The sequence below is a fragment of the Camelus dromedarius genome, chromosome 17 (assembly GCF_036321535.1).
Source record: "Camelus dromedarius isolate mCamDro1 chromosome 17, mCamDro1.pat, whole genome shotgun sequence".
In the NCBI taxonomy this organism is placed as follows: domain Eukaryota; kingdom Metazoa; phylum Chordata; class Mammalia; order Artiodactyla; family Camelidae; genus Camelus; species Camelus dromedarius.
Genome location: NC_087452.1, coordinates 28332003 through 28356852, shown reverse-complemented (window position 1 = coordinate 28356852; position 24850 = coordinate 28332003). Strand labels below are relative to the sequence as shown.

The window sequence follows — 24850 nt, the reverse complement described above, 5'->3', positions numbered from 1 at the left end:
TCAAATTTAATGCAGTTATTGTTGGCATTTTAAATTTTTGCTGTTCATTCATTTAACAAATATTTACTGTCTACATTATTCAGTGCCGGTGCTGTGGCCATAAAAGTGCCAAAAACCAATTCCCTGCGCCTCTCAAACGCACTCTGATACAGGATCGTAAATGTATTAGTAACCTAATTGAAAGGGCAGGGACTGAGGAATCCAGAAAAGGGGTTCCTAATTTACCCACTAGTGAATTTCGGAGGAGCTTCATGGAGGAAGTGAGGTTTAAATTGAGATTTGAAGGATGAATAGGAGTTAGACTCACGTAACTCTAAATTGGAACATGGGCTCTGGGGTTAAATGGCTTTATTGTGACCGTAGGCAAGTTACATAACCTCCTTGTGCCTCAAGGATAATGTTGTAAAGTTAAATAGACATAAGACGATTAGATCCATGCCTGGCACTTAAGAGCTAAATTTACTGAGCACTTGGGATCGTTTAAAAAGAGTTACAATGTACTAGGCTTCATGCCGGGGTCACGGCTAGAAAAAGACATACTCTGCACCCGTCCTAGGAATCTCCCCCAGTACCACCTCCCTAACTTATTTTATACTAAAATAACCCTCTCTTCCAAATGTAAAATACAGAAAATGTTAACTTCCTTAAAACGTTTATGCTTTTTGTTTTTCCCTACTTTTGCCACCTCCATCTGAGCTGAGACACTTCTCTGAGAGCTCCCTGGGAGCCCTGAGGAACTCATACTCTTACCAATCAACAATCAGGACTGCAAACCCCGGGTGAGTCCAATGAAACCTGTCGCCCCTGAAGCCCCGCCCCCCAGACGCACGCGCCAGCACGCCCAACCCTGATTGGCCCGCTCTCCCAGCTCGCCGGCATCACTGTATCCAATCGGCGTAGGGTTTGTTGAGCGGCTGAGGCAACCGCCGTACACAGGGGGCTTCAGCGTTCTGTGGAGTACGCGGCACGTCGGGCCATGAACTTGGGGTAAGCTGGGGCGGGAAAAGTGGTCGTACGCGGGGAGGGGTGAGGTTGGGTTGGCTCTTGGAGTCCTTCGCGGAGACCCTTCGAGGCCTACGGCTCCCCAGGGCGGCAGTGCCCGGCTTCCTGAGGTAAAGGGAGCCAGGGGATGGGGTCGGCTTTTGCGGCTCCTTCAACCTTCACGTTTCCACTTCGTAACTCAGTAAAACTGTCCGCGTCTCCCTCCCGCCTCCCTCATTTACCTCAGGATGGAGAGAAAGGAGAGGCTTGAGAGGAGACAAATGGTAAGGGCTGGTGGAGAGAGAAAGCTTGGCGGCTTCCTGGGGAGAAATCCTGGCTCAGGCCCGGGTGCTTTACGACTCCGTCTGTGGAGTCTTTGCAGAAAATCGGAGCGCCCGTGGGAGTTGAGCGCCCGCGGTGCGAGGAGCCGACGCTTCTCGAGGAATCACGTATCACCTGTGCCTGGCATCTCCTAGGTCCTCCTTAAGTAGTGTTTGAGTAAATAGAAATGACGACCGTTGCGTCGTTTTCATCACTGGGAAGTTTGATATTTTAAGAAGATAAAAGTCACCAAACTTAGGCTAGTGCACATCGTTTAGTAAGTGATTTTTTGTTCTAGAATCTAGGGTTATAAAAATAAGTCTGCCCCTGAAGGCGTTTGCAGGGCAGTAGTGCTGAATAGACGCGTTTTACAGTTTCATTCGAGGTCTTTTTTGAAGTTTCACAAACGTAAAATGAACTGTTCATAACCTTGGAACCGGGAAACCCTTAAAACCCATTCTTTCCAGTGTTTTACTTGATCAGTAAGTTGAGGTTATTTGATTTCCCCTACCTTGGCATCACCGCAGATTTCGAATTTCTTTACATTGGCACCCTGGGTTTAATTTTGTCTCTTGGACATAACTTTTGTCCCCGTTGTTTATTGACATTCATATTTTTTTCTCTAAAGTAAAACAGTGAATAAACCGTGTGTACTGTGTCTGTTATTAGTGAAATTTTTATTAGGCTTTTAACAGCTATTCAGCTCTTGTTGGTAGTGTTTCATTACTTTTTGCTCTTGCATTTGGCATTCACAAATATAGTGGCCAGAGTTTATTATAGGTGTATTGCCGTGGTGGTAATAAAAGTGTCACTAAATGTGATTATGTGTTAGTCGAAATATTCAAAATAGAGTGGAACTCTGTGCTCAAGCAGTTAATAACCCTGGTGGCAATGTTATAGCTCATTTTCAAATAATGCTCTAACTGGCCATAGAATGTTAGTCATGAGACCACTGTGAAACTAATAAATGATAGCTAGATAGGTTTTGGTCCTTTAACTTAGGTGAGGAGTTTTGTAACAGCATAATTTTTTGCAGTCTAGAGTTAGGAAAATTAAATGTTATGATAACCAGATTAATTTATTGCTTGTCAGTAACAAAAATAAGTTTCAGGGTAAAGATAGCAAGATCCTTGTATTGTTGGAAAGTTTCAGGAATTTTCTCCCTATGCTTTTAAATTTGAATTTGGATTGAAAACTGTTTTTAATTAAAAGAATGATTTCAACTATACCTCAAAAAAAAAAAAACCTATAGAAAATTTTTAAAAAATGGTTTAATATTTACAAGATTCCTGTATAAATTCAAAAGAGCAGATTTACTTCCCAGGTTCAAGTGAGCATTTCTGGCTATTTAAAATGTTGCTGTTTCTTTAAAATGACAGACAACTTTCTTTTATTTTGCAGAGATGGTTTAAAGCTTGAAACTGAATTATTGGATGGAAAAACCAAGCTAATATTGTCTCCATATGGTATGCTGTTACTGGAAATCTAAAATATTAACTTTTAAATTCCTTCATGCAATTTATACTTAACAGACTTTTTTGCTTGTAATGGAATATTTAAATGATACTTTGAAAAAAGCTGGTTTCCCTAACTTCCTCAAATATATTTTTAGCCAAGTCAAGTCAGATTACATCATTGCTTACCACTGTCAGTATTTATTTGTATAATTTAATGTTACAGTATATTTCACCTGTATTATCTCTTCATTATATTTGTATATTGCAAATATCCTCATTGCCTAATGAATAATCTGGGTGAAACTTGTGTAATTGTGTTCTGTGCAGGTGAAGAAGGTATAGTTTGAGAAAATTAAATTTATAGTGAGACTACAGTTTTAAAGTCATTTTTAGTATTTTAAAATACAGAGTATGGTTTGGTAGTCTTCTCACATAATTTTTTCTCTGATCTGTTTATATTTTTTCCTAGGAAAATAAACAAAAATGAAATAGAAATATTTGTAACACTGTAAAAGAATACTCACACAGGACTTAAGGTTAATGCTTTGGGGGTTAATACTTTAACTTAATATCTTCTTAAAACAATGCAAATTAAAATTTTCTTTTGTGACTGCCTTCGTATGCTTTTCATTGATAGTTTAGTAATTTTTTTTTTCTTTTGTAGAACATAAATCAAAAATTTCTGTAAAGGTAAGCCAAATGATTTTCACCTGACCTGTTCTCAAATGTAAAATGCAGTTTTCTTTATAGTTGTTTGAAAATAATACCTGTTAAACTATTTTAAGGGATTTGGAATGATAGTGAAAAGTTATTATTCCCTTGCTTTCAGTCTGGTCTTTTCACAGAAGTGGAATAATAATTTTTCAGTTTAAAATGTCTTACAGAACCCTTATCTCTAGATCAGCTTTCTGCAATGATGGAAATGTCCTAAACTCAGTGCTGTCCAATATGATAGCCAGCCACTAACCATGTTTGGTTAATGGGTACTTAAAATGTGGCCAGTGTGACTGAGGAAGAATTTTTAATTCATTTAATTTTTAGTTAAAATTTAATACTACTGTACTGGACAGTGCTGCTCCCAAGATCTTTAAAAATAGATATTCAGACTTTAAGAATTTTTTCATGCTCAAATTCCATTTTCCCATACCAAAAGGGTGTATTTGATTGACAAAATCTTACATTTAGCTTCCTACTTTAAGAGATTACACTTGAGGTAAATATAATTTTCCTTTTAACTTACTTTTCTTTATCAGGAGCCCATAGTGCTTTTTTCCTACAAAATACATTAAACCACTTTAAAATTTTGATATTACTTTTCTTGTTTTCCATTTCTTTTTCCACGTTTAGATTAACAGCAGCAGAAATTTCTATTCTCCTTTTCCATAACTAACTAGCCCCTTTTATTTTGCAGCACCTGAAAGCCTTTTCATATCTGTAAATAGAGCCCAGTTTGGATGATTGGTACTTTTTACGTCTGAGCCCTTCATAGCTTTGCTATTTCTTCCCGGTTTAATCAAGGTGAAGAAGTTGCTTGAGTCCCCAACATATCAATCACTTGGTAAATGGGTGATCATGATCAGAGTAATTCCATAAGCTATCTATAAAAATTATTACATGCATGTGTACACACACACACACACACACACACACACACAGTTTATACATACCTTGTGTATTCCCTTAATGACTGAATACAGATTGTACATTTTTTCCTGGACCTGCCCTATTAAAATACTGCAACTAACTGTTTTTTATTTGAGTCACATTAACAGATACAGTGCATCTTTTCAAGCTCCTAGATAGAAAACCACATGTAATAGTTGATTTTTATTTTCCCCTTGCCTCTATTCTCTCTCATATGTTCCTTTTTTGATTGTTTCCTTAATGGGTTTGCTGTAGTTAGTACATTTGTGATGACATTTCATTATCTTTTTACCCAATTTAGAGTATCTGGAGAGCTTCTTTTATGCCTGTAATAAAGTTACTAGTCTTGGACTTTTGGTAGCATCATTACTAAATTCTGTCACTGGTCTACGGATCTTTTAGGATTTTTTCCGGAGTAACTAATATGTCTCAGCTGATGCTGATCCTAAATTACTTACTGTCTTAAAGCAAATTGGGTTTATTCCTCTTGCTTTTGGGACTCCACAATACTGATACATGGTAACTATGTGAGGTGGGGAATATGTTAATTAGCTTGATTGTGGTGATTATTTCACAGTATATACATTTATCAAATAATCAAATTGTATACTTTAAATATATACAATTTTTAATGGTCAATTAAACCTCATTAAAGCTGGAAAAAATACTGATGCAACCTAAGTCTCTCTTCTATATTGATTTTATTACAAGGAGCTTCTCTTCCTTTATAAAGGTTACTGAGATCCTCAGTAGAAAAAAGAGTAGAACTGTCTTCCTTTCTGTTTTAATCAATTTTACAGTTTCCCAAATCTCAGAATTCTTGAGCTATATATTGAATTCTCTTTTCTGTAAGTTACTCATGAGTTCTCTCATAGTGCTTGTCTTCTCTCCTACTGGGGTAAGCTACTAAGTGACTATAACACTTAACATACAGTTCTGTTTTTCCTCTTCCTCACAGGCTGGATTCCTGTCAGCTTCATAGTGTGCTTTTTAAACACAGCTGAGCTCTATCTCTTCATCATCAAATTTAACACATGTGTGGTCAGAGTACTTTCTTAATTCTGTCATAATCTCCTGCATTTTTCTTTAGTCTGTGGTAATGAATATGAAGTAAAGATGACTACCAGTCTAATTTCTTAAGTTTGTGTAGGAAGAGAAATGGGAGAAATATTAATGATTCATTGTCAGGAGTAATTTATAAATTACAAACTCATGCTTAAAATTGTCTCACAATTAGTTGAAATGTAAAACATTAAAAAATTTTTTTCATAGGTATTTCTACATGTGAGAATTAGAATAGTGATACACTAAAGGATGTATACAATACTAGTGCTAGGTAGCACATTGTATATTTTAAAATGTTAACCTTCTCTGATTCTAGTGTTGGGATCCTGGCCCCATGTAAATCGTAAAGTTGACCAATGTTAAGTAAATGCATTGGGCACTGCCTTTATATATATTTATTATGTCATGAAAAATACTAGTAGAAATAAAACTAGATAAAAGAACAACATGCTACATAAAAATTTATATTACACAAAGACCCTATTTGATCTATTAAAATTCATCTAATTCAGTAAACGGTTGGGAAATGACTTGGGCTAGATTGCTTTTTCTTACTAAGTAACCTGAACTTAATTGAATGTTTATTTGGTAGTTCACAATTTTTTGCTGCCTCCATTATTGTTCTCTGACATTAAGCTATAAAAATTGTTCAGAACTGAGCTGAATATATATTGATGTCATGCCAGTCATTGCTCCCTACCTTCATTAAATATTTTTAGACTGTTTTTTCTGTATATTATTTCTGATATAAGCGGAATGTGGCAAAATAATTGTTTAAATTAGAGCTTCAATTAATAAGTTTCTGTTTAACAAGTGTTTACTGCAGTATGTGTGTATAGCTCCATTTTTGGTGCTATTTGTTCTATGACTGAGAAAAAACGAATAAAACCTAGTCCTTATTTCCTAGAAGCAGGGATGTCAGGTAAATAACTGAATAATATAAGTTGAATAAAATGTGTGCCATAGTAGGGTTATAAAAAGAAAACTTTGGAAAGAGCAGCTCTTTGTGGTTTGAGGAGACCAGAGGATGCTTCATAAATGAGGTGACCCTTTAATTAGAATGTAAAAGATGAGGGAGATATTTATAGTGAAAGAAGTAGGGAAGTATATTCTAAACTCAGAAAATAGTGGGCCAAATACGAAGGTACGAAGCATAATTTGCATTTGGGAGATAGTGTGTACTTCAAGGGGAAGTGTAGAACATAAAACTTAGGGTATTGGTTACAGTCATGAAGAGTTTTAATGTATACTCAGAGGTTTGAACTTATTTGATTTGCATGTATGGAGTATTAAAGAATTTTTGAAAAGTAGACTAGATATGATTTGGTTGTAGAAAAGGGCTTCAGGCTGTTCTGTGAAGGACAGATTATTATAACAATGGTGCCAGAGTCTTATGAAACCCTGAAGTATGGTGGTAGCAGAATGAAAAGAAGGGAATAGAAATGAGAGACTTATGAGATATGTTAAGGGAATGCACTGAACTTAATGGTTTAAGTGAGAAACTGATTAGAGAAATGAAGTATTCAACTGGTAATCATCCCAAAAAAAGGTGAGTCAAAGAAGGATGAGATTAATAGGAGTTGGAGACTAGGTGGTAGGGCTCAGCTGTGTAAGCTATGTGCTGTCTGCTGGTAATTTGCTTAATCCAGACAGTGGTTTTCAAAAACTGGAATGAATTGTTAGTGTTTAAAAACTGGAAGTTTTAAGGTAAAATACGGCATTCTTGGTTCTGTTGAAATACTGGGTGATCTAGCAGGTAGACTCAGATTCCTATTTGGCAATGTAGGCTGCTTCTGAGTGGTGGCTGCCTCCTTTAGACAGAAAAATCCTCTTCAGTTCATCCTAGTTCCCATTCAGCCTCGTTTACAGTAAGTATTTAAATTTGCCGCCTCTCATTTAGAGAATTCTATCAAGATAGCCGTAGAGATAGGAGAGTAAAAAGGCACTTTAGATTGTAGTATTGGCATTATCAAAAACCTGAAGTCTATAATAAAAGGGAATAGGTGTGGTGAAGAGAATAATAAAGAGATCTTGTAGCTGATAGTAGAGGTACATTTTGAAAAGTAGGATAAAATAGGATTGGCTAATTGGTCAAACTGTGGTTATATATTACATAGTTTATTGAAAGATGTAAGCCAGATGAAAGCCATGTGCCATTTACCCCATTCTTTCACAGCAGGAATCTTGTCTAATTCATTTTATACTGCCAGCATTTTTCCATAGTGGTAATCACCTAAAAAGCAACACTTAATATTGACTGAATGTTGAATTATTTTAAATTAGTTGGGTTTTCAGAAATGTGTAGTGGATTAAATAGAAGATAGACTTGAGATAGGCAAGCTATAATCTAGTAGTGTGGTAATGAATACCTGAATTTAGGCATATTATATAAATGGGGCAAAAATGTAAAATGACTATAACTCAATAAAACAATGTTTAAAAAACATTTGGGCAAAAAAGATACTTGCTGGTAAGCTCAAGAATACCATGAAGGAAGATAAAGAGTCAAAGATTACTCCATGATTATCAGTCTGAAAGATTAGAGCAACAGTGCCACAGAAATGGGTTATTTTGGAAAGGGGAGCTAATTTTGGGGAGAAAGATAAAGAATTCAGCCTTTAAAATGGTACAGTTGAGGATAGTCATCCAACAAAAATTTACTGAAACCTACTCAGTTCCACTCACTATTTAGGTACTGGGGACAGTAGTGGACAAAGCAGACAAAAATCTCTGCCGTGTGGCGTTTACATTAGAAAAAGTTTGAGATTTGCAAATGTTAGCCACTATATATAAAAACAAATGTTTTCTTCTGTATAGCACAGGGAACTATATTCAATATCGTGTAATAACCTTTAATGAAAAAGAGTATGAAAACGAATGTATGTATGTATGTGCATGACTGGGACATTGTGCTGTAGACCAGAAATTGACACATTGTAACTATACTTCAATTAAAAGAAGAAAAAGGTGAAATGGGCAGAATATAAGCAAAATAAATACAGAATATTATAAGACAAAAATGCTATAGAGAAGAATAAAGGAGAGAAAGGGAAGAGGCATGGTCACTTCAGAGGCACAGTAGTCTTGGAAAATGGGGTTGCTAGGGAGGTGGGAGCGAGGTTTGAGCAGGACATGTGCAATTTTAAACAGGGTGTTCAGGGAAGACCTTACTGAGCTAGTGATAGTGGAGCAAACATTTGAAGGAGGTGAGTGAGTGAGCTATGTAGAGTCTGAAGGAATAATGTCCTGGTCAGAGGAATTGACTAAGGCCTGTGACTGGAGGTTCTTGTTGAAATTGGGATTGTGGTTATGGGTAGTTACAAGATCAGTGTAAATATCACTATGGGAATGAGTAACTCTGGTTACCACGTGAAGGACAAGAGTGTAGGAGCAGAGTTTAAAAAGGAAGTGAGGCCAGGATATTGAAAGAACGATCTATGGATCTACGTGTATGAAAGCACAAAGAATTAAGACAGAATTAAGACAGGTTAGAGGGTAAACCACAAGCTAAGTTCTTCAAGGACTAAGGGCTGGTAACATGTCTATAAATGCCTATAAAGAGAAGAGGTAGTGATAAGGGTATATAGCTCAGCACTAGAGTGCACACTTAGCATGCACAAAGTCCTGGGTTTAATTTCCAGTACCTCCATTAAAAAAAAAATGAAGTAGTATGGGTGACATAAGATTCAAAGATGCAGTAGAATGGACTGACAACTAGAATAAAAGTTCTGTAATCTTCGTTATCCTGAAATAAGATAATTTCTAGTTGTTAATGAAGCTTTCAAATCAAGATTTACAAAGGTTAAGTGTTAGTTTCTTATGGGTATGTTAACTGACTAGGAAAATGGAAAAAAAGTTTGGAGGCCTGACTTACCACAGATTATATAAAGATAATTGTTGATTTTTCATGGGCTATTATAAAGAATAAATTTCTGGTGTTTTAACAGATGGGAAATAAGACCAAGATTGCAAAATGTCCTTTAAGAACTAAACAAACTGGATACATTCTAAAATCAACACAAAATACTTGTGTCAGGAATGAAAAACTTTTGCAAAGGAAGAGAATTGGTTCAGAAACTTCACTGGCAAAAGGTGAAAAAAATAGTATCACTTTTTCACCCACTAAGGATTTATGCAAGCAGTATGCAGATAAAGACTGTCTTCATATCCAAAAAGAGATTTCATCTGCAACCCCTAATATACAGAAAAATAGAAGCCCTGTGGATGCATCTGTCGTAGCTAAACAGCAGCCTTGCAAAAAGCACATCACAGCTTCAGGTATGAAGAGCAGTTTCGTTTGTCTAACACAAGACCAACTACAACAGCTTTTGATGACTATAAACCAAGGAAATAAATCTGTGTCCCTGACTGAGAATGGAAAGAAGGAAGAAACAAGTAAGATTTTTCTAAAGTTTTTTTTATTAGTTTTATCAATATTGTATGTGTTTTAGAGTCTGAGGTTCATTGGATTTTACATAACTGTGCCTCTTAAATTCTAATTTAATATATAACAATCTTTTAAAATAAGTGTTCTTTTAGAGAACATTCTCTCTTATGCAGTTACTTTTAGTTATAATATGCCATGTTTTAAGATTAATGCTCAGTATTATTCTTCTCATGTACCATAGCCTTAGGAAACCCAGTTTCTGTGGACTCTAGATGTTAGTACAGAAAGCTGTTGTGATAATTTTAGAATGTAGGAGGCTTTACTTAACTTTAAAAATAATTATGTGAAATGTTCTTTAAAAAAAAAATACTTCTAGTGAAAAATGAGGGAGCCTTACAGTGAAGATTTTATGTGAATTGCTGAAAAGGATCATTTTCCTGGCCCTCGCTTTTGCTCTTCCTGACCCTCAATCCTTGCTAAGAATTGGCAACACTATCTTTAACCAATGTAAAACATTGACTTGAAAGTTGTGGAGTGTTATGTGCCTCTGTTTTACTAGTCAGGGCATTGTCTTACGTTTTTTAAAGACTTCTAGTTTCAGCTTTGACCTAAGGAATTGCAAATATAAGTAGAAATACCATTAAAATTTTGTTAGACAATAGTGAAATAAATAAAATTAACAGTCACTAAGAATAGGCCCCATAGCTGGTTTTGGGACCAGGTAGTTCCTTAACACTCCCAAGGTGGTCAAAATGGAGTCATTTATCTCCTCTTGCTCTAGATTATTCTTTGTAAAGAGAGGGAGCTGCTTTTGTCTTTAAGGCTAGAGGTCTAGCTCAGAAGACAAAAACTAAAAACTTAATAGGCATAATGCGGTATGATATCAACAAAGTTAAAAGCAGAATTTGCCTAATTATATAATGACCTGCATATTAGATATGCTTTCTCTCCATTGGGAGAAGTATCACATTAAAGAGGAATTTTTGAGCCAAGCATATAAACCCTGTATAAAACATTTAGAATAGATGCATTTGGGACATAGAGATAGTGGTCAATGGTAAAGTTCTTCACTGATTTCCCAACTAAATTAGAAAAAGACAAGGTAATGAGTTTTTCATAAAGCTCTTTGCATTTATTCTCCTTTAAGTTGTAATCTGTGTTATATTTGTAAAAGTATTGTTGGCAAAAGTAAATGGAAGTTTATTTGTTGTTGCTTATTTTCTTATTTGATACAAGAAATTGTATAACTATGCCCATACCTGCGGGGCCATTTAACCTCTGAGACTCAGTTTCCTTTTTTGACAAAAAGGGAATCATAACACCCACTGCAGAGACTGCTGTGAGAGGTAATTAATTAGGTAACGTATAAACCTTTAATGTAAAGTTTTTTAAAACTATAGCAGTATATCAAGATAAGATATTATTATAGTACATGTAATTTTAATATTAATTATTAACATGCATTTTACCTTCTAGGTCAGTACAGTCTAAATTTAAACAATATTCCTGATCAGCCAAAGGATGAGAACATTATGGGACTACTCCAAAAAACTGAGGCTGTTTCATCTGTTCAGGATGAAAAAAAATCTGTTTTAAATAAAAATCAGGTGACGTCTAATCAGTATGAGCAGAAAATTGCCACGTATGTAGCTCATAACTGTTATTGTGGGGTCATCTTGGGAATATCGTTTTGCTTTTCCTTGACTTGCTTGTGAAATATTTACTAGGAAGACTGAGAGCTATTTAAAAGTTTATTACTTAATTTTTACAGAGTAAGTTGTATGAAAATGTATAATAAGGTTTTTGTTATTTTTTTGTTTTGTCTTAGAGAGAATGTATTGAAACCAACAGATATATTTAGTACCCTGGGAGAAAGAGAACGTGATAGAAGTTTGTTGGAAGCAAAAAAAGCCCAGTGGAGGAAAGAGCTTGGTGGGTTATTATTGTACTTTTTAATTATAGTTTTGTTGGCTTAAGGAATGTATATTGAAGATGAAGTATATCTTCAGTATGATATTTTCAAAAGTCTTATAACATTGAATATTTAGAGTGGTTGTCTACAAATACATAAGAAACTGTGTGGTTTCACATTCCCTTAGGTTATATCTTTTGGTTTGGTGCTCTGTGGTATGCACTAAAAGCCACCAGTGAACATTAATGTCATCAGTAACATTCTGGAGCTCAAACAAAGATTCTTAAACATTTATTTCATGAGAGTCCATTTTCATATTTTTTCATTACAGAAATTCTGTGGGTTTAAGGGGGATATAGCTCAAGTGATAGAGCACTTGCTTAGCATGCATGAGGTCCTGGGTTCAATCCCCAGTGCCTCCTCTAAAAATAAATAAAATAAATAAACCTAATTACCTCCCCCCACAAAAGAAAAAAGAAAGAAATTCTACGGGTTTAAAGATGGTTTTATTTAAAAATTATTTTAAAAATAAAACATTTTAATCAAGAATCATCAATATGATATCAATCAGTATATCCCATACAAAAACAAAGCATTTCTTTTTGTCAGTCTCTGGACATTATAACAGAAAAATTTGTAATTTCTGTGAGGGTCTTAATATGACTAAGATCATAAGTAAGAAACTTCTGTTACTTTTTGGACTAGACTTAGGGTCCAGGTATAAGAGTTTGGAAAATAACGTGAAGTAATAGTTGTACTAGTTGTACTTCCTAGGAATAGTTGTACTAAAAGCATGAAGATGGGCTTCACTCTCTACTCAGCTGGGAAGTCCTGCAAGGCGATCATAACCCTGCTGGACAAGCAGAAGAAATAGGGAATGAATTGATGCTGAAAGTCAAGTTAACAGAGTTAACAGAAGAATGAAGAAATTAAACATATGGTAGAATAAGAAGGTTTGGAGATCTGATGTGTGTTTCTATCATAATTTCAGCTTTAAATATTTTCATTCAATATGAATTTAGACACAAGATTTTATGTATTTTACTTTTCAGCAGTTATAAATGATAATGACTGACATTTATTATTTATTTATTTAGTGTGAGGCCCTATACTGAAACATAGGCACTATTATTACTTTCGTTTTACAGAAGAAATGAGGTTTAGAGAGGTGAACATCAGTTTGCCCACAGTCACCCAGCTGGGAAGTATTTGAACTTGAATTTAACCCCAGAATTCTTTGACTCTAGAGTTCTAGCTTTTAAGTTTCTTAGTAATGACGGAATGAACATTACAGGAGAGTAGAACCTCACAATAATTAGCATAATATAAAATATGTTGTTCCTGAAAAGTTGTTCCTTATTGATAATTACAATAAAACAAACATATTTACATTCATTTATGCCATACTTAAATTTGATTCTGATTAAATGTTTTCTTTTATTCCATACCCCTTGAAATTCTTCTCTGAGTTAATCTCCTTCCTAAAAACAATCTTGATTAGATCTGTGTTGGAATCTGCCCTCTTTAAGTTCTTGATTTGTTTACGTGATTTTTTTTTTACAGTTTTTGTACATTTTTTTAAAAAGGACATTATTTACAGATGAACAGGTTGCTTTAAAGAAGAAAGAAAAAGAAGCTTCTGAAAAATGGAATCATTGGAAAAAATTTGAAAGTGATAAAATAGGATGGGAAAAACTTCAAATTCTTGATCAATCTAAGGTAAGAATGTCAAAAACAAGCATTTATGGAATATAAGATATCTTAATTATTTTTTAATGCTAAGGTGTGTTTATATCATAAAACTTATTTTTAAAGCTTGTTCATTTTTTTAAAAAACTCACTTTTCATATGTTACTTTAAAGCAACTTTATTTTGAATTTAATTATGACTTTGACTACTCTCTGTTTGCATTCTGTAAATAGTCTTACCATGTTAGCAGGTGAGCATAGAAGCCCCAGGCACCTCCTCTAGGCTCCTGTAAAAGAGCTCAGCAAGTTTTTAGAGGTGCACAAAACTCTGTACCACTGACCATGTAGTATGCACTACAAGATTATCTCATATATACATATATATATATATAGCATATGTCCTTCAGGTAGTACTTTGGTGACTTAAATTTTGTCTGTGTTCAATACTAGACAGAAAAAGTGCCCTTATTTTTCTATTTGTTTTTAGACTTCTGCTGGCTCTTCTAGCATTGTATCACAGTCTCCCAGGCAGGTGATGGTGGTCCAAGCTGATGGGCACTCACTATCTAGAGGTAGTCAGATTTTAGAGGTAAGTTCTAAGTGTCATTACTTTGAATATATAAGCCGTTTAGTACTTGGTCGTTATATGACTTATTTTCCTTGAAGGAGTGAATCTAAATATTCTTATTTTAAATTATCAGTTAATTTTTACTGAGTACATTATGCTCCTTAAATTTTAAAAAAAGTTATCAACTATTTTTTTTACACATGTAATCCTTCCTTCCTAGTAAACATTTACATTTTAACAAACGTATTTTGAAAATAATGCAGTAACCTAATTGTTAGATTTCTTAGAAAACCCCTGCATGTTAGATTGTTTGCTGGCAGTTTATTCTCCTCCATGTGGGACTGACTTGTCTACATTAAACAGTTTTATAGTATGTTGATAATTTTACAGTAACAAAAGGAATGAAATCGGAATTCTGTTTTTCCACATTTCAGATACTACTAAAAACTACAAATAGAACTATTCATGAAGTTGGTGAAAATCAGTTGTTAGCTTATTTACTTTTCAATATTAGGATTAAAGAATAATGCTAAAAATGTTAAGTATTCCAGTTATCAAAATGTCAGTTGAAATGTTAGTATATCATTTATTGCTTATTTTGCATGATTTTTTAGGTCATTTGTTACCTGGGAGTAATCCATACTATGGTTGTTAATGCAAATAAAGAATTAACCATTTGAGGTGATTTTTAGGGGTTTTTCTTAATGGGTTTTTTAAAAAAAATGATACCATGTATCTTTTTTTTTTATAATCTAGAAAACCAATAATGTCATTTATATTTTGGAGTCAGAGATGGGGGTTGGGAATGGGAGAAAGACTAGAAAGGAAAACAGACACTAAATCTAGGGCTGGACAGGCAAGTGTTAAAGAGTGTGATTATGTATCATTTTACAAATGTAGTTTTCATGTATTTGTGAATGAATATGGTAATATAATGGAGAGATGCTATTGAGAGGATTTGAACTAACCTTGTAATAAAAAAAAATCCCCTTCTTCAATACCTAAAAGCAGTTGATTTAAAAAATTCCAGCCATAGCCAGAACTGTTTATATTATTTGAATATTAAGTTGAGCTCTTCATGTGTTTGGGAGGAGAAATTTGGTTGCAGACAAACTCACCAAGGCCAGTTTCGTTAAAACATGAGGTAATACATATAAAGTTTATAGGACAGTGGCTGACATATATTATAGGTGTTTAGCGAAGGTTTGCCATAGTTATAATTTCTAAAGCACCGGTCCATTCTGAGCCCATAGAGTGTTAACTTTCAATCCTCTCACCACCTTCCTTTCTTCTCTCCTTGATTCTCACTGACTCCCTCTCTCCCCCATTTGATTGGCTCTGTATTCTCACTCCTATATTGTTTTACACTCAGCAGCTTAAACTTCCTTTTTGTGTTTCTAAGAAATTTACTTAACAGCCTCAGGCTTTTTGAAAATACCTCACCTCCGTGAAAACTTGTTTTACTCTAATGACTGCCCCTCCCTGGGAAGCCTCTTAAGTGAAGGGAGTATATTCTAGCGTACTCTCTTACATGTGGTAGAAAGTGAGTTTGTCATTCTGCTGGCTTCTTATTGCTACCACCAGACCATAATTGTGCAGTTGGCCAACAAAAAATTCCTCCAATTTTTTCCCCTCTTCCCCCCACCTTTTGTTTGTTTGTTTGTTTTATTTTGATGGTAAAATACACATAACATAAATTTTACTCTTTTAATCTATTAAGTGTGCAGGCCAGCGGCATTCGGTGTATCCACATAGTTCAACAGCCATCACAACTATCCATCTGCAGAATTTTTTCATCATTCCAAACTGAAACTGTACCCGTTAAATAGTAACTCCCCATTTCTCCCTCCTCCCAGCCCCTGGCAACCACCATTCCACTTTCTGTCTATGATTTTGACTATTCTAGATATGTTTAAGTGTAATCACACTATATTTGTCCTTTTGTGTCTGACTTATTTCTCTCTTAACATAGTGTTTTCAGTATTTTTCCATATTGTAACATGTATCAGAATTTCATTCCTTTTTAAGGCTGAAATACTCCATTGTATGTATAATACTACTTCTTGTTTATCCATTCATTCAAATGTTGATAGACATTTGACTTGGTATTACCGCCTTTTGGCTATTGGGAATAATGCTGTTATGAACCTTGGTGTACATATAATCTCTGAGTCTGTACTTTCGATTCCTGTGGGTATATGCCCTAACTGGTATTGCTGGATCATATAGTTAGGAGTACAGCAAGGATTTCTATAGATTTATATCACTAACAGCACAAGACTGAAAAAAAAAACACACATCACAATCTAGTAGAATAAAAATGGAATACTTAGAACCTTTATATTCTGTGTGTTGTCATGTTACTTTAGAATTCTGGAAATAGTGTTTGTGGTTTATGAAGCCCTTTCCACAGCAGAAATGGGTTGTGACTAAATTGTAACCTAGTCCCAGTCCATTGATGGCCTAGTTTCAGAAGAAGAAAATACTGCACCCTGACCAAAACGAGCCAGTCTCGCCCAAAGCTTCCCTTTGCCTCTCTCTACTGCGTAGTCTTGTAATCAGGGGGGAACCCTATCTCAGTCCTCCAAAATTGAGCTCTATGGAAAGAGTCCTCTTCCTTATTCAAAACTAGGTGGTTCTCTTTGCCTTATCAAACAGATTTAATAATTAAGTAAAATAAAGAAGTGGAATTATTTGAAGGCCTGTTAGGATCTAAAAAGTGTACTAGGTACTTCATATACCTGTGCATCCAGTTTTAGAATAAGAGTTAGAATTTACTAACAACTAAATAGGTGGAGGAGAGCACTGAGATAAGTTGTGTATCCTGATTACCTAGACCTATGTAAATCTCTCTTTGTTCCAAGAGGGGTAAACTGTGGGGGATGGAGGTGGGAAGGGTTAGCGGGGAAGGAAAATGGAGACTATGAAGATAACATTAGAAAGGGCTATATTCCTGCTGAGTACTCAGAGAAAGACCTCCCACAAGAAATATATCCTATTTTGTGAAGTAGGAAAGTTTTAAAGAACATGTTGGACTAGTTTTTACTCATTCTTATTCCATAAAGTTATGGCTTAAAGTGGTTCAGGAAATCCTTATACAAGAATAGGTCCAAAATAAGCAAGTAGAAGAAATTAAGGATACAGTAGCAGGAAAGAAAAAAGACTTGGTAATGAAATAAATTGAAATTACAGTGAAGGAGAGGAAGAAATCACTTTGGGGACACCCCCTGAATATAGGAAGAATTTTTAAAAAGATGAAAAGTCTGACATAGAAGGTATTACAAACAGCTTATAAAGATGCAACCTTGAATTACAGGTTTTTCCAAAGAAAGAAAACAGAAAATAGATAAGAAGTGCTAGTAACAGTTATCAAAGAATGAAGCTGTTTAGACCAGAAAGAACATTTAGCTAAATGAATTTTTAAAAAGGCTAATTTGAAGATAGATCCTAGTAAGTATTCAGATTTTAAGAACAAGTATGGACTTAACAGAAGCTTTAAACTTAAAGACGCAAGGAACAAAAATCAAGTTAACCTTATATTTCTCCTCTGTAGATAATAGAGCAATACTTTCAAAGATTAAAGAAATACAGACAGGGACTAAAAAATTTAATGCCTAAAGATGTTCACATGTTAAGGGAACATGGAAGACATACTCAGTCCTGTAAGAATTTATAAAAATCTTCCTGATACTTTAAAGAAAAATTTTTGAAGATTACTTCTGGGTCAAGAAAGTGAATCAAAATTAAAACACAGTAGTAAGAGGGAAGCTATAGCTCAGTGATAGAGTGTGTGCTTAGCATGCATGAGGTCTGGGTTCAATCCCCAGTACCTCCAATAAATAAATAAATAAATAAATCTAATTACCTCCTCACAAAAAAACAAAGACAAATAAAGAAGAGAAGAAAAAATTAAAACACAGTTAACAAGGAATTTGTGGTTTAAAAAAAAGGAATTTGTTGACAAAAAGTCTACAAGATTGTAAAACAAAAAGATAAGTTGCAGAGCAGTGCATATAGTATAACCGTATCTATGTTTAAACAAGTAACAAACTAAAAGACTTATTAGCATATATGAATAAGTAAATTTTATAAAGGAAAAAAAAGCAGATTGTTGGCATTGTCTATCTTTGGTGAAGAGTCTTGGAAGCAAAGGGGAGCCTTTGCAGTTTTGTTCATCATGCTTTTGTGTTGTTAGAACATTGTGCAAAATGTTGATTTGTTACGTGATCTCTGTAAAGACAGGGTTAATTATGATTTTGAAAATCAGGTAAAGGTTTAAGAATGTAGAAAACAAAGGTAACCACTAGTGTAATTATAAATAGAATCTCTACCATAACTTGTACAGGAAACAAAATACACTAGTCCCCCTATTTTCCATGGTTTTGCTCTCCATGGTTTCAGTTATGTGTGGTCAGCTGTGGTCTGAAAATATTAAATGGAAAATTCCAAAGGTAAATGATTCATAAGTTTTAAATTACTTGCTGTTCTTAGTAGCGTGATGAAATCTTGTGCTATCTCTAGCTGTCCTGCTCTGTCCCTCCTTGGATGTGGATCATCCCTCTGTTTAGTGTATCCATGCTGTAACGTTACCCACCCATTTGTTACTTTTTAGCCTTCTCACAGTTATCAGATTGACTGTTAGCAGTATTGCAATGCGTGTGTTCAAGTAACCCTAATTTTATTCAATAATGGCCCCAAAGCACAAGAGTAGTGATGCTGCCAATTCAGATATGCCGAAGAGAAGTTGTAAAGTGCTTTCTTTAAGTGAAAAGGTGAAAGTTTGCAACTTAATAAGGAAAGGAAAAAAATGGTGTGCTGAGATTGCTAAGATATATGATAAGAATGAATTTTCTGTCTGTGAAAATGTGGAGAAGGAAAAAGATTCATTCTAGTTTTGCTGTCACACCTCAAACTGTAAGTTAGGGCCACAATACATGATACGTGCTGAGTTAAGATGGAAACGGCATTAAATTTGTGGGTGGAAGACCAGAACAGGAAACATGTTCTGACTGACAGCAACATGTTGCACCAGAAAGCATTGAGCCTATAGAAAGACTTCTGCAAAGGATTGTCTAAAATGAGTGACACCAATAAGGGATAGTTACATCGATTAAGGAATAGGTTTGGACTGAAAAATATAGAAAATTACTGGAGAGGCTGTGTCTGCTGATAAAGAAGCCACTGCGACATTCGCTGAGACTACCGTAAGTAGTACAGCAAGAGAACAAAAATCAACTCTGAAAGGTCAGAAATCTTTTGTTGAAAAGCAGAGGTATAAAAACCCCAAAGACTTGCTGCTTTAGAGAGATATGCTTGAAATAAATACACATTATTAAAAGTAGTTTATTATAAGCCAATCAAAATGTAAAGGATAAAACAAGCAAAACTGATAGTAATTTTGGAAATATTACTTAAGGGGAGAAAGCTGTTGACATAGTAATTTATTTTGATAAAAGGCAGAGTCAATAAAGATGTAAAAAATGGTTTCTCTGATTCATAACACCAAAAATAAATAGAAGAAACTGAAGTACATTTTTACTAGGATATTATCAGAGGATTTGGACAATATAATTAAAGTAGCAGTAATTTTATTTTCTACAAATACAGTTCAGATTTTCAAATGTCAGTCAAAAGCACATTTACAGAATTTGCTATAGTGTTGTAATAAAAACAACTAAAAAGTCGAGCAGAAAATATTGACAGCAAAGAAGCTTAATAAACTGACAAAGAAATATTAAAATTCCATGATCTCAAGATACTGAACTCTGCTCTAAACTGCTGGTACCTCCTCCTAAGATCAGTCCCTAAGATACTGAAAAACTAAAGGAAGGGTTATTACTTTGGTTTGTAATTCAAATCTGTTCTCTCTCTCCTCTAAAATAATCCTGGGTAACCCTTGCTTAAATCTTACTAACTTGGGAGGAACTGGGAAAATCAACTGGAGACTATTCCACCACTCTCTGTTCCAATCTGACCTGACTGGTAAATTACAATTACAGTCTAAGGAGTGTTCCCTCAAAACAAAGCTCTGACCTAAAGAGTTGTTTTGAAGGATAAGAAGTGATTGTAATTTAATGCCTGAACTTCTACCCTAGAGCTAGTCTGCTCTCCATTTTCACTACCCACTGAGTTTATTGGCTATTCGTTGCTGGACAAGTTTGGCTGATGATGCCAGGGAAGAAATAAACTGCAAGGAACATAACCTCTTCAAAGTAAAAACAACATAAAGATTTCTGGTCAAGATGGCAGAGTAGTAAGACCATGAGCTCATCTGCTTGTGACTACAAGAAAACCACAACTGACTGCTAAACAACTATCGGGAAAAAAAGACTGGAACCTAGCAAAAAAGATCTTCAACTGGAAACATAAAGCGGGAACCACAGCTGGATGGTAGGAGGGATGTGTTAGTGATACAATCGGGCCCAATACCCTCTGGGTTGGCGACTCACAAGCTGAAGAATCATTAAGTTGCAGAGGCCCTCCAACAGGAGGGAGAGTTCAAGGCCCCCCATCAGGCTTCCCAGCTGGGGTTCCAGCATTGGGAGGAGGAGGAGATCCCAGGACATCTGGTTTTGAAGGCCACGGGGCTTAACTCCAGGGCTCCACAGGACTGGGGAAACAGAGACTTCATTCTCTTGGGAAGCATACACAGAATCTCGTGTGCACCAGGTCCAAGGGCAGAGGCGGTAATTTCATAGGAACCTGGGCCAGACCTGCCTGCTAGTTTTGGAGGGTCTCCTGAGGAGGTAGGGGAAATCTGCACCTCACCCAAGGGACATAAAGGCCGGTGGTGGGCATTCCAGGAGTGTTACGTACATGACCTTTCCTGGAGGCTGGTGTCTTGATCGAATCATTGGCACCAAGACCTAGCCCCACCCAACAGCCTGTAGGCTTTAGGGCTAGAAAGGAAGCCTGAGGCCAAACAACATACTGGGTGGGAACACAGCCTCACCCATCAGCAGACATCCTGAGCCACAAAGGCCCTACCCACCAGAGGTCCAGAACCAAGCTTCATCCAGCAGTGGGCAGACATGGATGCCTCTTGCCACGGAACCTGCCTCTTGTTCAGCCTCATCCTCCAAGGGCAGATACCAGAAATAAGAAAACAATAATCCCAAAGTCTGTGGAAGGAATCCACAAACACAGACTCTGTGCTGGGACATGCTGGATCCTGGTCCTTGGGTGATGAGAGGAGGGTACTGCTGGGATACACAGGATGTCTCCCACAGAGGGCCAATTCTCCAAGGTTGAGAAATGTAACTAACCTACCTAAAAATACAAATAGAAAAGTAGACAATGTGAGGCAACAGAAGAGTATCTTCCAGGCCAAGGCACAAGATAAAATCCTAGAAGAAGAAATAAGTGATGAGGAGATAGGCAGTTTATCCTAGAAAGAGTTTGCAAAGTAATGATGGTGAAGATGTTCAGAGAACTGAAGAGGGGTATAAATGCCCAGAGTGACGTTTTTAGGAAAGAGTTGGGAAATACAAAGAATACCCAAACAGAGCTGAAGAATAAAATCATTGAAACGAGTAACACACTAGAAGAAACCAAGAATAGACTAAATGAGGCAGAAGAACGGATCAGTGAGCTAGAAGACAGATTAGTGGAAATCACTACTGCAGAACAGAAAAAAGAAAAAAGAATGGAAGGAAATAAGGATAGTTTCAGAGAACCCTTGGACAACATGAAGCATGCTAATACTCACATTATAGGGGTCCTAGAGAGAGAAGAGAGAAAGGACCTGAGAAAATTTTTGAAGAGATAATAATTGAAAATGTCCCCACCTTAGGAAAGGAAATGGTCACCCAAGTCCAGGAAGTGCAGAGATTTCCACATAGGATCAACCCAAAAAGGAGCACACCAAGGCATTAGTAGTCAAATTGACAAAAATTAAGGATAAGGAGAAAATATTAAAATCAGCAAGAGAAAAGCAACAAATAACATACAAGGGAACTCCCGTAAAGTTATCAGCTGATTTTTTGGCAGAAACTCTGTAGGCCAGAAGGGAGTGGCATGATATATTTAAAGTGATGAAAGGGGAATACATAACCAGCAATACTCTACCCAGCAAGGCTCTCATTCAGATTTGACGGAGAAATCGAAAACTTCACAGATAAAAGCTAGAAGAATTCAGCACCACCAAACCAGCTTTAGAATAAATGTTAAAGGAACATCTCTAGTCATCAAACCATAAGAAAAGAACAAAAAGAAAGAGAAAAAAAAAAAAGATCTACGAAAGATTGCTTTGGCAGTTCAGGGTCTTATGGTTCCATATAAATTTTAGAATTGTTCTGGTTCTGTGAAAAATGTCTTCAGTATTTTTACAGGGGTTGAATTGGATCTGTGGATTACTTTGGGTAGTATGGCCATTTTGATAATGCTGATTCTTCCAATCCAAGAGCACAAGATATCTTTCCATTTCTTTGTATCATCAATTTCCTCCATCAATGTTTTACAGTTTTCAGAGTATAGGTAACCTTGGTTAAGTTTATTTCTAGGTATTCTGTTGTTTTTGATGCAATGGAGATGTTTATGCCAGTTATAAAATTTTGGTTTTTGAAGTGAAAAAGAAAAGTGAATAAAGAACTACAAATGGCAAAATACCTTTTTTATGAGTGAGTTGTGTTCTATTGCATGTACATGCTACATCTTATTCATCCATTAATCTATTGATGTGCACTTGAGATGCTTCTGTGTCTTGGCAATTATAAATAATGTTGCTGTTAATAGATAGGTGTATGTATCTTTATGAATTAACGTTTTTGTTTTTCTCGGATATATGCCCAGGGCTGGAATTGCTGGGCCATGTAGTGGTTCTATTTTCAGGTTTTTAAGAAACCTCCATGTTGTTTTCCATAGTAGCTGCACCAATTTACATTCCCACAACAGTGTTTGAGGGTTCCCTTTTCTCCACATCCTTGCCAACATCTGTTATTTGTGTTCTTTCTGATGATAGCCATTCTAACAGGTGTGAGATAATGTCTCATTGTGATTTTGATTTGTATTTCCCTGATATTCATAGTGTTGAGCAGCTTTTCATGTTCCTGTTAGCATCTGCATTTCCTCTTTTGGAAAAGTGTTCAGTTCTTCTGCCCATATTTTAAATGGATTAGTTGGTTGGTTGCTTTTTTATTGAAGTATGGTTGATTTAAAATGTTATATTAGTTTCTGGTATACAGCATGGATGGACTTGGAGGGCATTATACTAAGTGAAATAAGTCAGACAGAGAAAGACAAATACCATAAGATATCACTTACCTGTGGAATCTAAAAAATAGAACAAGCTAGTGAATATAGCAGAAAAGAAACAGACTCACAGATGTAGAGAAGGAACTAGTGGTTACCAGTGGGGAGAGGGAAGGGGGAGGGGCAAGGTAGAGCAGGAGGATTAAGAGGTACAAACTATCAGGTATAAAATAAGCTAAAAGGATGTATTGTACAACATGGGGAATATAGCCAATATTTTCTAATAACTATAAATGGAGTATAACCTTTAAAAACTGTGAATCACTATATTGTATACTTGTAACATATTGTACATCAACTATACTTCAATTTAAAAAATATGATAATGTAATATACAAAAAAAAGAGGGTATCAGACTCCAACAGAAACAAAAATATTAGGCTAGACAAATCAATAAATTTAGTCTGATCAACATAATGAAAGAATTAAGGGAAAGTATTAGCAATGAGAAAAGGAAGTAAAACCAAGCAGAAAGTTTACGTATGAAACATACAGTAGTTAAACTAGAAAATACAATAGATGAGAAATAGTAGATGTGATACAGGTAGGGAATGAATAAATACAGGCATACCTTGTTTTATTGGGCTTTGCTTTGTTGCACTTCATAGATACTGTATGTTTTACAAATTGAAGGTCTGTGGCAACCTGTGTCAAGCAAGACTGTCAGCAACATTTTCCCCACAGCATTTGCTCACTTTGTGTCTCTGTCACATTTTGCTAATTCACGTGATATTTCAAACTTTTTTATTATTGCATCTTTATGGTGATCTGTGGTAAGTGATCTCTGATGGTACTGTTGCAAAGAGATTACAGCTCATTGAAGGCTCAGATGATTAGCATTTTTTAGCAGTAAACTTTTAAATTAAGGGATATACATTGTGGGTTTTTTTGGACATAGTGCTATATGTACTTAATAGACTACAATATTGTGTAAACATAACTTTTATATGCACTGAGAAATGCCCCAAATTTGTATGACTCGCTTTATTGTGGCGTTCAATTTAACCAAGCCTGCAGTATCTCCAAGGTATGCCTGTAATTGGAAAACTGCATTTTAGAAAATATCCTAAAAGGAAAAAGAGAGGACAAATGGGGGAAATTTTTAAGGCAATATGAGAATTAAAAAAAAGAAATGCTGATATTCAAATAGTAGGCAGAGAGAAAATATTTGGAAAAGTAATTGAGATCAATTTCCCAGAATGATAAGACTGACCTCAGATTTAAAGGGCCATAGAGCACGAAAAAAGAAAACCACATGTGCACATACCAAACTGAAATGCCTGCAGAAAGAAAGAACAGGCTATATGTGAAAGAATGTATGAGTTTGACATAATTTTCTTTTTTGACATTTTTAGAAGCAACACTGGGTACAGGTAACTGTGGAATCATATTTTCAAAGTATTGTTGGAAAAGAACTGAAAACTTAGAATTTAATATCCAGCCAAACTGTCATTCAAATAAGAGTAATTAATAAAACATCCTTAGGCATTCAAGTCTTCTGAAGATTTTTATAAAAAGGCCCATATTGAAAAGTTTTGAATGAAGCATTTAAACAAAAGGTAAATTGAGGGATGCTGC

The 24850-nt window shown here is 35.4% G+C and overlaps 1 protein-coding gene across 1 annotated transcript in view; it reads left to right on the top strand.

The window, feature by feature from the left end:
* Positions 1–895: 895 nt before the first annotated feature.
* The window catches only part of CCDC66 (coiled-coil domain containing 66), a 59773-nt gene continuing 35818 nt past the window's right edge, over positions 896–24850 (top strand). Inside the window, exons 1-8 of the mRNA XM_010980897.3 lie at positions 896–987; positions 2704–2768; positions 3424–3449; positions 9416–9863; positions 11332–11497; positions 11684–11787; positions 13368–13486; positions 13943–14044. Coding sequence (XP_010979199.1) covers positions 977–987; positions 2704–2768; positions 3424–3449; positions 9416–9863; positions 11332–11497; positions 11684–11787; positions 13368–13486; positions 13943–14044 — 1041 coding nt within the window. The 5' untranslated portion in view covers positions 896–976. The remainder of the gene's footprint in view (positions 988–2703; positions 2769–3423; positions 3450–9415; positions 9864–11331; positions 11498–11683; positions 11788–13367; positions 13487–13942; positions 14045–24850) is intronic.